At 41.3% G+C, this 13,403-nt stretch overlaps 1 protein-coding gene across 1 annotated transcript in view; it reads right to left on the bottom strand.

Annotated features, from left to right (window-relative positions):
* Positions 1-13,403, bottom strand: part of cfap57 (cilia and flagella associated protein 57) — a 94,889-nt gene that overhangs the window by 66,867 nt on the left and 14,619 nt on the right. Inside the window, exons 3-8 of the mRNA XM_078560846.1 lie at positions 12,047-12,288; positions 9,050-9,218; positions 6,801-6,953; positions 6,320-6,459; positions 4,029-4,194; positions 173-286 (exon numbers count right to left, since the gene is read on the bottom strand). Of these exons, the coding sequence (XP_078416972.1) occupies positions 173-286; positions 4,029-4,194; positions 6,320-6,459; positions 6,801-6,953; positions 9,050-9,218; positions 12,047-12,288 (984 nt within the window). The remainder of the gene's footprint in view (positions 1-172; positions 287-4,028; positions 4,195-6,319; positions 6,460-6,800; positions 6,954-9,049; positions 9,219-12,046; positions 12,289-13,403) is intronic.

Here is a 13,403-nt window from a genome sequence, read left to right as displayed (position 1 = left end):
AGTCTTTAACATTTGCAATATGTTCACAGATATGATATTATTGATGTTTAGAAACATAGTATTGCCTATGTTGCCTAAATCACTACATAGCATGATGGCAGCAGACTGATGAGGCTCAAGAGAGTCATAAACAAAATTTCTGTAATATATAATAAATTATCCTGAACCTCACCTTCCCATTGTGACCTTTAAGATTAACCAGGTTTTCAAATGTGGTTGTGGAATGAATATGAATGACATTTCCATTTACAACTGCAAATAGGTGCCCACCATTGCTGAAGGAACACTGAAAGAAGAGAAGATAATGTTAAAAGCCATATAAGCTGGAGATTCTAGGCAGAATTTAATACCCTGCCCCGTGGTTGGGGCACTGGGGGGGCATTTAATTGGATGGGAGGGTGGCAGCTGAGGACTCTGCTGCCTTCCCATGTCTGCCACGATTAAGTCCGTGGCAGGGACACTCATGGCTGGCCTGCCTGCCCCGATGCCAATCGAGTCCTTTAAGTGGGCAGTTAATGCCCACTTAAGGGCCTCATCCTGTTGCTGCTGGTATTCACCCAGTGACAGGCTGGGGACTTGCCATGCGGGAAGCCTGAAAAGTAAACTCCGTCTGGACTGTTTGTGGGCTTCCAAGGGCTTGCAGGGAGTTGGGAGGGGGAGGGGGGGTTCCTTGTACAAGGTACTCAGAACCAGATCAAGGGACCTGACACCAGGAAGGTGGGTGGGCCACTGAGAGGCAGTCCACCCCCCGATCCTCTTGTCAACTCCCCCTCCCCCATGACCTTCACCCACGAACCCCTCCCTCCCACCATCATTCAGCTATGCCTAGGTCCATTGGCAATCCTGGGCCTTGGGTGGGTGTAGAACCAGCAGCAGCCATTGCCTTCCCAGTGGCACTGCTGAGCAATGAAGAGCTGCCAACCTCTGACTGGTCTCTTGGCAGGCAAGATTTCTGCTCTCAGGGTCCTTCATCCTGGGGAAGGTCTGCTACCAGACATGCTTTCTCAAAAAGAGGGGATGCCTGGCACTCGCTGGCTCTCCAACAGGTGGGTGATTCCGCCATCATTTCCATTAAATATTGCCCTCTGGGTCTATATATATGGCAACATAGCTACAATGCATTGGGAGTTATAAGATGCTGTTGGGTCATTAGTACAAGTCCACTGAAGACATAAACTGCATGTAATTATAAAATAAGTTGGAAATTGAGCCAGAATTTGTTGACTTCAATTAGATGCATTTAAAATAGATGTGAAAGAACAAGAATCCTTAGAAAAGTAGTCATGATGAGAAATGTAATGCATTAAAAGACCAAAGGTCCATCCAACCTGTCCCATATCGTATATCAAAATATATACACACTTCACCCCACCAAAAACTGTGATCTTCCAAGAGAGGCAAAAAGACAGTTTATTAGGCTGGACAATTTGGGGAGAGAGATCTGGGAAAGTCCTCTCTGATCCCCTCAGGAGATTGAAAGTAGTCCAGAAGATCACTCCGATTGTTATAACCTACCGTTTGTAAGAAATTGACCCATTAAAAGTTAAAGACCAACTTGATAAGCAACAATGATACCTTGTTTGCACAATTTTTTTAAAAAGCCTTAACATATTTAACTCACTATTGATATATATCAATGTAATGCATTAACATTCTTACAAACAAGACACACTGTGAGTGCCACACTCGTTTCCTCTGGAACTTTGCTCATCACACTTGCTTGCTAACACCCCTATTGTCCTAAAGATGTTAAAGATTCACAGCATTATTCAAAGAAGGTCAGGGAATCCTAGCCAACAGTTGTCCCATTAGCAATACCATAAAAAAACAGATTATCTGGTCATTGCTGTTCACGAGCAAATTAGCTGCCATATTTAATTACATACTAGTGACTACGCTTCAAGTACTTAATTGACTGAAGAATTTTTGGACATCCTAAACATGTGAAAGTATTATACAAACTTTTTAAAATTTCTCTTAATGAAGCTTGAAAAGGTGCTATATAAACACAATTTTAAAATGCATTTTTAATGAACTGCTTTATAATTATGGTTGATTATCTTTGTGGTCTCCACATAATTGGGTAGACTCTCTGAAATTGCTTATTTTTTCATTGGAAACTTTCATTTGTCAATTTACAGAAACATTTTGGCTTATCCACATAAATCTACAAAACAATGCAATGATTCACTGCTGTCTGTTGTCAGTTTCAGTTTTTTCAATTTTTATTTCATTCGCTCAGTGCACACACATTAGACCCCACACTTCCCAACAAGACACTGGTCACATTGCTGTGTGGTTATAATATTTGCATCCAAGAATTAACAACACGCAAGACACATTATAATAAAATGCTCATGTGTTAAGTCGAATCAAATGCATTTTGAAAACCTTCATGCTATTCCATATTGTCAATGTTTATTTTCTTAAGAAAGGAGAAATAGTCTTGTTTCTTAAGAAGATAAATAGATTAAGAAACAATACCATTTCTCCTATTTAGGCATAATCTTCTCCTATTTAGGCATATTCTTCTTCGATTTAAATGCAAAAAAAACCTCCCAAAGTGGTAATTTTTTTATTTGAATCTAGTTTTAAAAAGAAGTAAAAGGTTGAACAGATGCTTCAACATGTGGTTGCAATTTTGCAAAAAATGCTTCATTCAAAAGTGAAAAATTGTAATAAATCTATCCTTTACTGCATAAGATAACAATGTAATTGATTTGTTCAAGTTCTGTTTTGATTTAAACTTTACACTAGAAATTGATAAAAAAATATATCAATACAATGAAGAATATATAGCAGTACTCATAGGAAAGAATTTTCCCCCCGTTTGGTGGGGGTGGGGGTGGAGTGCAGGAGCGGGCACGTGCTGGTGCGCCTCCAATCGGCGCCCCTAATTGGGGGCGCGCTGCCATTTCACATGGGCAGGCCAATTAAGGCCTGCCCAGCGTGACGTCCACCAGGAAGCGCTATGCGCTCCCTGTGCGAGCAGGGGGGTTTCCCTCAGCCGAGAGTGCGCTCTTTCGCACATGCACGCAAAAGAGCGCGCTCATCTCCCTGAGGCTAAGTGCTGCCTCAGGGAGATCGGCGCCAAATTTAAAAATGGTAAATGTACAAAAATAAAATTTCCCTGACATGTCCCCTCATGTGACACTGTCACATGAGTTGGGACATGTCCATAACTTTTAATCAAACTTTTATTAAATTTTTAAAAACCCTCATGAAGCTTCATCCCGCCCATGGATGAGGTTTCATGCTTTTTCTGAAGCCCGCCAGGGCTCCCGGCCTGTGTGCCAACCTTAAGGTTGGATGGGCTGGTCCATTAATTACCTGGATTCGTTTTTAAATGGCCTCAATAGGCCATTGACAGGTTGGCAGGCGCACAGCTGATTTGGTTGCGCCCCCGCCAACCTGAAAACTGAAATGCTGGGGAGTGATGTCGGGAGTTCCGCCCAACGTCATCCCGTGTCATTTTACGCATAGGCGAGCAGGCCCCGCTCGCCGACCTAAATATCCTGCCCATAATCTCTAGTGTTATCAAATGAGTGGGTCTAAACTGTATATATCTACTATTCCCCTGCCATCTTCCAATCCACTGAAACATGGCAATTCACTCTTCAATTCAATTCATTTTATGGTGCTATTTCTTACTCGTTGGTTGTTTTATTTGAATTTTGTGAGTCTAGAGCTTTGGAAAGGGTTTTTCTTAGCATTGTTGCCTCATTAATGGACAACAGCAAAATTTGATAGGATTGGTAACTTGAAGAAAGGGCAAATTATTAGGCCCATGAATTTAAACTTCATATTTAATCTTTGTAACTCTATGGTACTCAACTATGCAGTCATGAGGACATAAAAATTCAGACACCAGTTTTATCGGGAGATAGCTGTGCCTTTACCAGTGTCTTTCAAACACTCCATCTGTTGGACTAATCAGTAGAAACAATCTGGAAACAGACAGTTTCATTAGAACTCTCCTTAATTGATACCTTAATTTATTCTAGCAACATCATCCATAACATACATACTTCACGACAGCTTCGAACTGTGAATTCTTTGAAGGTTCGGATATCATCAATTAGAAGGTTCATAAGCCGTAGTTTGTCAGAGAATCCGACAAGAATATATAGTCCAGAAGGGTGAATAGCAATGCTGTAGGCTTCTTCCTGAAACTCCTTATAAAGCTCCAAAGCACTAAAAAGATGGAGAAACCACCAATAATTATAACTTTTTAAAAAAAACTTTGGTGGAACTAACTCACAGCTAATTTCCAGTCAAGGGATTTTAATATTTAAGTGCTTACAGTATGCAAGTTTTTTTTAAAAATTCATTCGTGGGATGTGGGTGTCATTGGCTGAGCCAGCTTGGTCCACCCCTAATAACCTTTGTCCAGAGGGCATTTTTAAGAGTCAACCACATTGCTGTGGGCCTGGAGTCACATGTAGGCCAGACCAGGTAAGGAGAGCAGATTCCCTTCCCTAAAGGACATTCATGAACCAGGTGGGTTTTTACAACAACTGGGAATGGTTTCGTGGTCATCATTAGAATTTTAATTCCAGATATTTACTGAATTCCACCATCTCCCGTGGTGGGATTTGAACTCAGGACGCCAAAGCATTACCCTGGGTCACCAATCAATGACAATACCACTACACCACCACTTATTTTAATTAAAATAAAAACAAAATGCTGTGGGTATTGGAAATCTGGAATAAAAACAGAAAATGCTGGAAAAACTCAAGACGTCTGGCTGCATCTGGAGAGAGAAAAACAGAGCTCATGGCTAGAATTTTCAGGTCAGCCCTGCTCGGTGACGCGTAAAATGACGCGCGGTGACATTGGGCATGCGTTCCAATGTCACCGCATGTCATTCAAATCTTCAGTTCGGCAGGTCGGCTGCGCGCCCGCCGAACTGTCAAAGGCCTGTTACGGCCATTTAAATATCAATTAAAGGAATTAACAGAGCTGCCCGTCCAACCTTAAGGTTGGAGGGCAGGCGAAGAGCCCAGGCGGCCTTCGCATTTATCATGAAACCTCATCCACGGGCGGAATGAGGTTTCACTATTAAAATTTTTAAAAATCAAACTAATCTCCCTGAGGTAGCTCTGTGCCTCAGGGTGATTTTGCGCATGCGCGAAAGACTCAGCCTCCTCTCCCCGCCAGCACAGGGAGCACTCAGCGCTTCCGGGTGCGCATCATGCTGGGTGTGCCTTAATTGGCCCATCCACATAAAATGGCGGCGCTCAGCCAATCCCCGCGATCAGCTGCACACCCGTCTGCACCCGATGCCGTCCAACCCCCCTGACAGGAGAAAATTCTCCCCCATGTTTTTGAGTCGAAAATAAGGGAAATAATGCAGCACATCATCCCAGTTAAGTAATGGGCAGAAACATTAAGGCCATAAAGGTATGTAAATAGCTAAGGAAGGCAGGAGCTAGGTGAAATGTGAAAAAATGGGAGATGGAAAGCATGGAAAATCTAGGCGCCAAGGTCAAAATTGAAACAGGTTTGAAAATGAAGATACACCAAAGTCTGAAGTCACTGAGGTTAATGTTCAAACCAGAGGGTGCTGAGGAGAAGGATGGGATATTGTTCTTGAAATTTGAGTTGAGTTTTATAGGCCAATGACAGAGAGGTTGTTGACTTCTCAATAACTTATGAAGAGCTTATGGATATGATCAGGGGTGAAAGTCTGTATCCTAACATACTCTATCAGAAGATATTGATACACCAATACACTGCCATTAGATCTCACAATTAGATCTCAATAATTGGGGCTGACTTTGAATTACAGCAAAATATTTGATAGGTAAATTGGTGCTACATTAATGATTTGAGAGCTTAATGTATTTGTATGCAATACAAATCAGTGGTAATCATGGCTATTTTGTTGTCTATTTATAAGAATGTAAAAAGCCTCTAAATGCTGGAAGCTGAAGTATAATAGAAAATGCAGGAAATACACAGCAGGTCAATCACCAACTGAAAAGAAAAAAAGATCAGTTAACTTGTCAAATGTTTACCCCTCAGCAGAATTGAAAATTTAGTGGGGTTGAAAAAAACAGAAAGCAAAAAGGGAGAGGAAGAAATAATTAATTATTCAAGTTCCAGATAAGGTGTTAAAGCGCCTAAAGACCTGCAAACTGCTCAGTAGGAAGCTGTTAAATAATCTTGTTTAATTAATTTATCACCCTAGAAAATGTCCTAACGTGAGGTTGTCACAATCTACTGTAGAGTATGCACTCCATTCATAGAAAAAACTTCAAGTCACTTAGCATTTTTACTTATTGTAAATATTTTAAATAACTGCAATCCATACTTAGTCTCATAGTTCCACAAGCGTATAGATCGGTCTACGGAACTGGTGGCAATGAGGGGTTTTCGAATGCATATATCCAGTCCTGTAATTATACTGGAGTGGAAGGATTGGGAGAGAAATTCAAAATGTGCCAGCTCACCCTGTTAAAAATGACAAAATAGATTTGAAAATATCCAAATTAATAGAATAAACATATAGTCAAATGTCACTGCAGCTTCTCATAGTACAGCATATGAATCATGTAGCAGAATTACCATTTTGGGGTTAGACTTTAAAATTAAATTAATTCATTCAGTACTGGAATGTGTTATGTTACAGCTATCCAGTCAATGAATTGTGATATTATTGTACAGTCTTGCAACTCTTGAGCAATGGTTTATGTTAAATTTAAACTTGATATTCTGCTGCAGATTTTCATTTGCTAAGTTTTCATTTCATGCAAACACTGGAGTTATTCTTGAGCTGCTCAGTCTGTGCTCACCTTACTTATTTCAGCAGAAGATAACGTGATGCTATACAACTGGCTCTTATTCGTGCTCACAATTAGTGCCTCCTCTGAGGGGCTGAGACAAAGAGTTGAAATCTCTTGCTGTTCTGCTAGGGTTGGATCTGTGCTGTATGGATCCTGTGGAATCTGGAGGGCAACAGAGAATAGGATTTCTGACAACAAGGTGATGTTGAGGAGAGGATACACCTTACATAATTAAATCTTCTGACAAAAAATACCTAAAATGGTATTGATCAACAGTAAAGGAAACCATCACCCCTAGTGTCTCCTGGAGCTCTCCACCACCTGCAAGTTCCCCTCCAAGTCACACACCATACTGACTTGGAAATATATTGAGGCTGAGTCAAAATCCTGGAACTCTCTACTTAACATCGCTGCAGGAATAGCTACACCAAACAGACTGCAGTGATTCAAGAAAGTGGCTCAACATCACCTCCCCAAGGGCAATTAGGGCAATAAATGCTGTCCTTGCCAGTGATGCCCGCATCCTATGAACAAAATAAATGGAAGGCAGAAAACGGAATCTTATGGGGGAGATTAAACTAGCTTCTGGTGATGGAAGACTGGAACTGAATTACCTTCCAAAGCAGTATCAACCCTGAATTACCTAACTGATCCACGGCACTGTTAAGGACTGTCCATCTAGCCTATCTCATTACTGGGACCTGAGTGGTAGACCCATTTGAAGGGACTGGGCTACTTCCCACATAGTTCTAAATAACCTTGCAAGCCAACGTCCTAATCAGAGGATGGTTCTAGCTAAAGAAGCAACCAAACATTTACCAATGCTGTGTGCTGATCAGCAGTGTACTTTTAACTAGTTAAACTCCAGCAATACTCCTGGGCATACGTGAGTCATTAATGATTTCCTGTTGCCAAGCTATGCCTAAGCTTGCTAGAAAAAGGTACATGGTGCATGCCCCAAAGGACAACATATGTGCCTTCCTTTTTGGGAAAAAGTAAACTCTACCCATAGGGATTTCTCAGAAGCTAAATTTGAGACTCGTAGGGTGTAGTCATACTGTAGTTACTTACTGATCTAACTTTTGCCAGCTTCTGTTAATGCCATTTTTAGAAATAAAATATTTCACTTTTTTGATGGTTAGAAATACTTTATTGCTTTTTAAATTAGAGCATAATACTTAAAAAGAACATTGGATATTCTTACTTGTATTTTTTTCCAATTTACTAAATGCATAATCTACTTTAAGTTCTTTTCCAATAAGCTTGCAGTAGTAATGTCTAAATGAGTGAAACAGTTTTCCACCAACACCAGTTGGGTATTGCATGGAGATGGTGGACCACTCTTAATTTAAGCATATATCCTTAAGTTCTGATCTCCGGGAGCAAGATTGAGAAATATGTTTGCATAGTGTTGCTAGACTTACATTGATTCCCTGGGGGCAGGTTCTCAGAAGAACATAACGCAGGCAGTGCAGATAGCAGTCTGCAGCGTTGACTGCCACCAGACAATTGATGTAAGTCTGCAGAATGAACTTCTCCCTCAGTATTCTATGTAGAGTAAAAGGTTAATGGTTACGTTAATGAGACAATAATGTTATGATAATGTAAGCATGACATCAGGGTCAGATGACCAAGAGGCTCCTAGAGGGCAAAGACACAGAACAGTCTATCTAGTGAACCATGTATTTACCATGAGATCTTTGTAAATAGTTCTTAATAAATTGTTTCAAGAAAAATTAGATATTATCTTTAAGTCACTCATAGAATGAGTAAAACCTCATCAAAACATGGTGACAGCTCAAAACATTCTATCCAGATTGATGTTATAATCATTGACTAATCACAATACAGGGTTTTGGTTAGTCACATGATAGTCAGGATAAATATTTGCAAATAGATATCAGTTCAGCACCACTAAATAACAAGAGTTTATGCCATTATGAAATCCTTCAATTAAACTGGCATCATTTTTCAGACAGTGCATTTCATGTATTCACTAAAATGGATTTAAAAACCACTAACTATAGCAGGGGGTATAATTGTTGTCATTGCATATCTATACCTAATCACAACAACTATAAATGAGTAGCTTATATTTCCATTTCAAATTTACATTGTTAATTTCTAAAATTTAGTCCCCTTTGAATAAGCAGCTCAACAGGCCTCAGAAACTGTTCAGCATAGGAGCCAATTGTTGCCATAGATACTCCTGACAAGTATTATTTAAGTGCTTCAGTCTTATTTCCTGTGGAACTCACCTTAATCACCTTGGTTTTCTTGAAGGTATCTTTCTCCTCTCCTTTTTCAAAGACATACACAGCAGCAGGTCCAGCAGAGCACATAAACCCTTTGGAATAAATTGTTATTGCTGTAACCTTGGGTTGAGGAGTTGAAGGTGGAGGCAAGGTGCTGATGGAAGCAGTCTTTCTGTTAGGTAGTAACACCAAAGATATTACTTAAAATAATGTATTTCTTAGTAATAGTTCTAATTCACAACATAAATCAATGGAGAATCTATAACCAATGGGAACACTGAATTGCTAATGACAAATGTGATGACTCAATTTGCTGAAAGTACTTGCTATAATAAACTGATTTATTCAATACACAAATTAATTCTAGAAGTTGAATTGGTGCCCACAGCTCAGTTAACTTTAATTTCAAATTCATCTGTTAAAATGTATTTATATTGAAATAGTAGCCATTTCTACTAGGTACATTACTGTGCCTTTTGATATTTTGTTTTTTTGCGCAAAATGTCATCTCAAATTAATTAATGTTAATCCACAATTTACTTTGGCTTTCTCACATCAGCACTCTGTTGGCTTGCCAATTTATATTGGGAAAAGGTTGTCAAGAAGGAAATGTATACAGCAACAGGATAATTTCATCCCAAAGTTAAATACGCACAGAGTTCAAAATGGAACTGCGAATAGAAAGGGGGTAAGAGGTAAAAACATAGGGTATCATCTGTGTGTTATATAGGGAGGAAAGAGATGGCAATGACAGGGGAGCTAAATAAGAACATAAGAAATAGGAGCAGGAGTAGGCCATTCAGCCCTTTGAGCCACTCCGCCATTCAATGAGATCATGGCTGATCTTCTACTTCAACACCATTTTCCTGCATTATCCCTATATCCCTTGATGTGTTTAATATGAAGAAATCTGTCAATCTCAGTTTTGAACATACTCAACGGCTGAGCCTCCACAGGCCTATGGGGCAGAGCATTCCAAAAATACACCACCCTCCGAGTGAAGAAATTACTCTCATCTCAGTCCTAAATGGCCTGCTTCTTATTCTGAGACTGTCCCCTGGTTCTATAATCCCCAGCCAGGGATGACAATAGAGGAAACAGAAATGGATGAAGAGGAAAATGAAAGGGGCAGATATTGGGATCAGCACTTTGGGCCAGGGGCTAGAAAGAAAACTAGCTGTTGTTGGTGGGAGAGGAATAGGAATGACAGCATTAACTGAAAGGGAGTGGGGAGGGACAGTGATAGAAAGACCTTTTGAAGGGGGGGATGGAGGAAATATCTGTGCTGCAACCATTCTACAATTCTATGAAAAGAAGTACCAACATTAACTCTGGGGTAGGTAGGTTTGAAGTATCAGCATAAGTTACAGGCAGGGTGCTGTGGAGTTCCAACATAACTTTGGGGGGTGGGGGAGGTTATCCTTATGAACTCCAGGGGTATCAGGAGTTTCAGGATAAATTCTAGGGAGGGGATGGAGTATCAGCATAAACTCAGGGGGTTTGGAGGGGTATCAGCATAAATTCTAAGTGGGGTGGACTATCAATATAAACTCTGGGGTGTTGGGCCCAGGAGGATTGTGGGAGAGAGTTTATCAGCAGAAATACACGGAGGGGGTAGTATCAGCATAACCTCTGGGTGGATGGGCGGATATCAGCACGAATTTTAGTGGGACTGGGAGTGGAGTATCAGCATAAACTCTGGGAGTCAGGTGGGGGAGCACCAGCCACTCCTATTATTTTGCAGATTACATGGCTGCAACAGTGGAGAGGGGAGAGATGGAGGGACTGAAGAAGTGTCTAATCATTGATGCTATATCTATCATGTTGTTGGCCAGGTTTGATGGACCAGGATGGTCTTTTTCTGTATATCAATTTTGCTTGTTCTTGTTGGTAATGATTTCCACTGGGCACAAAAATTACATCACCTTTAATACATAAAGAGCTGTGTGCTAGAGTCGAAGATTTGTCTCAATACCATCCATGTTTGGAGCTCAAAATTTAATGGCAGATGGTAACTTAGGGTTCACAAGATCACCCTAATCATAATGAATTCATCAGAATTGTCAAGTTTATTGGAACTGTCAAGAGAGCTGTCAAAAGGGGCTGTCAGGCTGTCAAGGCATTTAAAATTCCTGCCCTTCAAATATTTGAAAAAGCTGATTGCAATGTTAAAACTTCAGTGCTTGCTATTTCACTCTGTTTGTCGATATAGGCCTGAGGGTTATCATTACAGCATGAGTACTGCGTGACTGATTTCACAACCTTTCATTAATACAGTGGGATGCACGCTAGGTCACAGTTTTATTGACAACTTCAAGTGGTTATAAACTCTTTGAAGTAAGACTGTGAATTCCAATGTTTGTTTTTAAAGGGATTAAAATAAATTAAATGTAGTGAATGGGTTTTCATCAATAAGAATATTTTATTTTGAAATACTGAATTCATCAATAGACACTTAATAACTTCTCAGCATGGGTCCTGAGGGGCATGGGGTGGGCAGGGGGGCATAGGCTGGCATAAAGAGTATAAGAGGCTATGGGAGACGAGGGTGGGGGTCATGGGTTGACATGGATGGGGCAAGAGGAGTGTGTGGGGGCATAAGGATTGAGGGTTGGAGGGCTGTTTTTTTTGCTTTATTGTTTTTTCTCATTGTTTCAGCAAAGTGCCCATGCACCAAGGCAGGCTTTCCGCCCAGCCCAGCCCAGAAACTGCCTTCGCACCCAACAGCCTCCGCAGTGTTTCCAGGGTTGCCCGCCATGACTCCCATAAAATCCAGATCCCAGGAATGAAAATCAAAAGTTCTGGGGCCTTTTTTCCTGGGTGGGTTTTCAGAGCGGGGAGTTGTCCCGACTCTGCGCTCCCTAATCGGGAACAAAAATTCAGGCCTCCAGGTTAATATTTACAGAGGATCTCCAACACAGAACTGCTTGAGAATCATTACAACAACTATTGAGAAAATAGAGCAAGTTAGGGGCCATACTGTCTCCACTCATACTGTACCTGAGTTCTAATGCTACGGTATACTCCCAGCGCAGTTCAGCCAATTCAAACAGGTAAATTTTTCCCATGTCAGTGCCAACAATGATGCGATCGTCAGGCATCCAAGCATGTGTGAGAAAGTTCTGTAGCTCAATCTTTTGGAAGTTCGTTTGTTTGAGATTTCCATCAGCATATCGTAATAGTTTTAAAACACCATCCCCAATCACGCAGATCTGTGTGTTATCTTGAGGATTAAAGCTGATCTAACATAAAAAAAGAAAATCACTAGCTAGCATATACAGTGCGTTACTGGGATCTGAATGATACATGTGATACATTTAGCAGATTGTACTGCACTTTGTGTTGAAGGACAAAGTAATTATTGGAACCAATTACAGAACAAAACTTCCATGACAGTGATGCTACATTCCTGTTCTTATGCAAATACATTAATGTCCATGTATAGGGAGGCTTTGGCCAGAGTGCCTCCACTGCCTGGGATCATCACTCCTCTCATGCCCGGATCCTTCATGATGGACTCAGCAAAGTGTTCTATGCAACACACAAACAGGACAGGGGAGAGAGGGCAGCCCTGCCTGACTCCAGATTTAATAGGAAAGCTTTCTGATTCCCACCCATTGATTGATACTGCGCTACTGATGTCAGTGTAGAGCAGTTAGATCCAGTTGCAGATTCCCTCCCCAAACCCCATTTTGGAGAGCACATCCACCATGTAGGTGCACGGTATTCTGTCAAAGGCCTTCTGATCCAGGCTGATGAGGTAGGTGTCCACACCCCTGTCCTGTCCTGTACATAGGCAATCGTATCCCTGAGTAGCACAAGGCTGTCAGAGATCTTTCTGCTGGGTGCAGAGCAGGTCTGGTCAGGGTGGATCTTGGGTCCAGAGCAGACTTGACCCGATTAGCAATGACCTTGGACAGGATCTTATAGTCCACATTCAACAGTGAAATGGGTCACCAATTTCTAATTTGCTCCCTTTCCCGCTTCTGCTTGTAGACGAGGGTGATGATGCCTTTCCTCATGGATTCTGACTTGCTGCCAGCCAGAAGCATACTCTCGTACACTTCTAGCAGGTCTGAGCCAATCCAGTCCCACAGAGCCGAATACGACTCAGCCGGCAAGCCGTCGCTTTCAGGAGTCTTACTTTTCTCGAAGGACTCAAGGGCCTTAGTCAGTTCATCAGGACTTAGCGGTTTGTCCAGACCCTCCCGTGTACAGTTGTCTAAGACCTCCTTGATAGAGGACAGGAAAGACTGGGAGGCTGTGCTGTCTGTGGGCTTCATGTCATACAATCTGACATAAAAGGGTTTGCTGCTCCTCAAAATGTCAGACTGCGATGACTTTACTGAGCCATCTA

Source organism: Cetorhinus maximus, chromosome 17, assembly GCF_964194155.1.
Source record: "Cetorhinus maximus chromosome 17, sCetMax3.hap1.1, whole genome shotgun sequence".
In the NCBI taxonomy this organism is placed as follows: domain Eukaryota; kingdom Metazoa; phylum Chordata; class Chondrichthyes; order Lamniformes; family Cetorhinidae; genus Cetorhinus; species Cetorhinus maximus.
This window is presented reverse-complemented; position numbering and strand designations above follow the sequence as displayed.